At 36.5% G+C, this 1733-nt stretch overlaps 1 protein-coding gene across 1 annotated transcript; it reads left to right on the forward strand.

The window, feature by feature from the left end:
* Positions 1–733: 733 nt before the first annotated feature.
* LOC136397682 (thymosin beta-4) lies at positions 734–1332 on the forward strand. Its single transcript, XM_066372181.1, has one exon. The coding sequence runs from the start codon at positions 801–803 to the stop codon at positions 933–935; it is 135 nt and encodes a 44-aa protein (XP_066228278.1). The 5' UTR covers positions 734–800; the 3' UTR covers positions 936–1332.
* Positions 1333–1733: the final 401 nt, after the last annotated feature.

Raw genomic sequence — 1733 nt, forward strand, 5'->3', positions numbered from 1 at the left:
GATCTTGGCTATTGTAAATAATGCTGCAATGAACATCAGGGTGCATACCTTATTTGGAATTAGTGCTTCAGGATTCTTAGGATATATTCTCAGAAGTGGAGTTGCTAGGCCAAAAAGCAATTCCACTTTTAATTTTTTGACATAACGCCATACTGCTTTTCACAGTGAATGCACCAATCTGCATTCCCACCAACAGGGCACAAGGGTTCCCTTTTCTCCACACCCTTGCCAACACTTATTGTTTGTTGACTTATTGATGATAGTCATTCTGATAGGTGTAAGGTGATATATGATTGTGGTTTTAATTTACATTCTCTGATGGTTAGTAATGTTGTGCACCTTTTCATATGTCCATTGGCCATTTTTATGTCCTCTGTGGAGAAGTGTCTATTCAGGTCCTTTGCCTATTTTTTAATTGGATTGTTTGCTTTACTAAATGTTGAGTTTTATAAGTTATTCATAAATTTTGGTTATTAATCCCTTATCAGATATTTTGGCAAATATGTTCTCCCATTCAATGAATTGTCTTTTTATTTATTTTTTTGATGGTTTCCTTTGCTGTACAAAAACTTTTTAGTTTGATATAGTCTCATTTGTTTATCTGTTCTCTCATTTCCCTTGCTCGAATAGATACATCTGAAAAAATACTTCTGAGAGAAATGTCCAAGATTTTATTGCCTATGTTTTCTCCTAAGATTCTTACAGTTTTGTATATAATATTTAAGTCTTCTCGGCGGCAGCCACTGAGCAGATCGGACATCTCTCTGGATCGCGCACCTCGCTCGGCTTCCTCTGCAAGCATGTCTGACAAACCCGATATGGCTGAGATTGAGAAATTCGATAAGTCGAAATTGAAGAAGACCGAAACGCAAGAGAAAAACCCGCTGCCTTCGAAAGAAACAATCGAACAGGAGAAGCAAGCCGGCGAATCGTAATGAGGCACGCCCCGCCAATATGCACTGTACATTCCACAAGCATTGCCTTCTTATTTTACTTCTTTTAGCTGTTTAACTTTGTAAGATGCAAAGAGGTTGGATCAGTTTAAATGACTGTGCTGCTCCTTTTCACATCAGAACTACTGACAATGAAGGCCGCACCTGCCTCTCCCATCCCATGGGCCTGTCTGGCTGGCAGGTAAGGAAAAGAACTTGCATGTTGGTGAAGGAAGAAGCTGGGTGGGACAGGGAAATCTAGAGTAAAAACCAACCTGGTCCAAGCTGTCCTGCAGGCTGTTCAATGCGGTTTAATCAGAGTGCCATTTTTTTTTTTTGTTAAAATGATTTTAATTATTGGAATGCACAATTTTTTTAATATGCAAATAAAAAGTTTTAAAACCTGAAAAAAAATATTTAAGTCTTAATCCATTTTGAATTTATTCTTCTGTATGGTGTAAGAAGGTGGTCTAGTTTCATTTTTTTTTTTTTTTTGCATATATCTGTCCAATTTTTCCAACACCATTTATTAAATAGACTATCTTTACCCCACTGTATGTTTTTGCCTCCTTTGTCAAATATTAACTGACCAGATAGGTGTGGGTGGATTTCTGGGTTCTCTACTCTGTTCTATTTATCTATATGTCTATTCTTATCCAGTACCATGCTGTTTTGGTTCCAATGGCTTTGTAGTACAGTTTGATATCAAGTAGCATGCTTTGTTTCTCCATCTTTGTTCTTTTTTTTTTTTCAAGTTTTTTTTAGCTATTAGAGGTCTTTTGTGGTTTTATATAAATTTTT

Source organism: Saccopteryx leptura, chromosome 3, assembly GCF_036850995.1.
Source record: "Saccopteryx leptura isolate mSacLep1 chromosome 3, mSacLep1_pri_phased_curated, whole genome shotgun sequence".
Taxonomy (NCBI): Eukaryota; Metazoa; Chordata; class Mammalia; order Chiroptera; family Emballonuridae; genus Saccopteryx; species Saccopteryx leptura.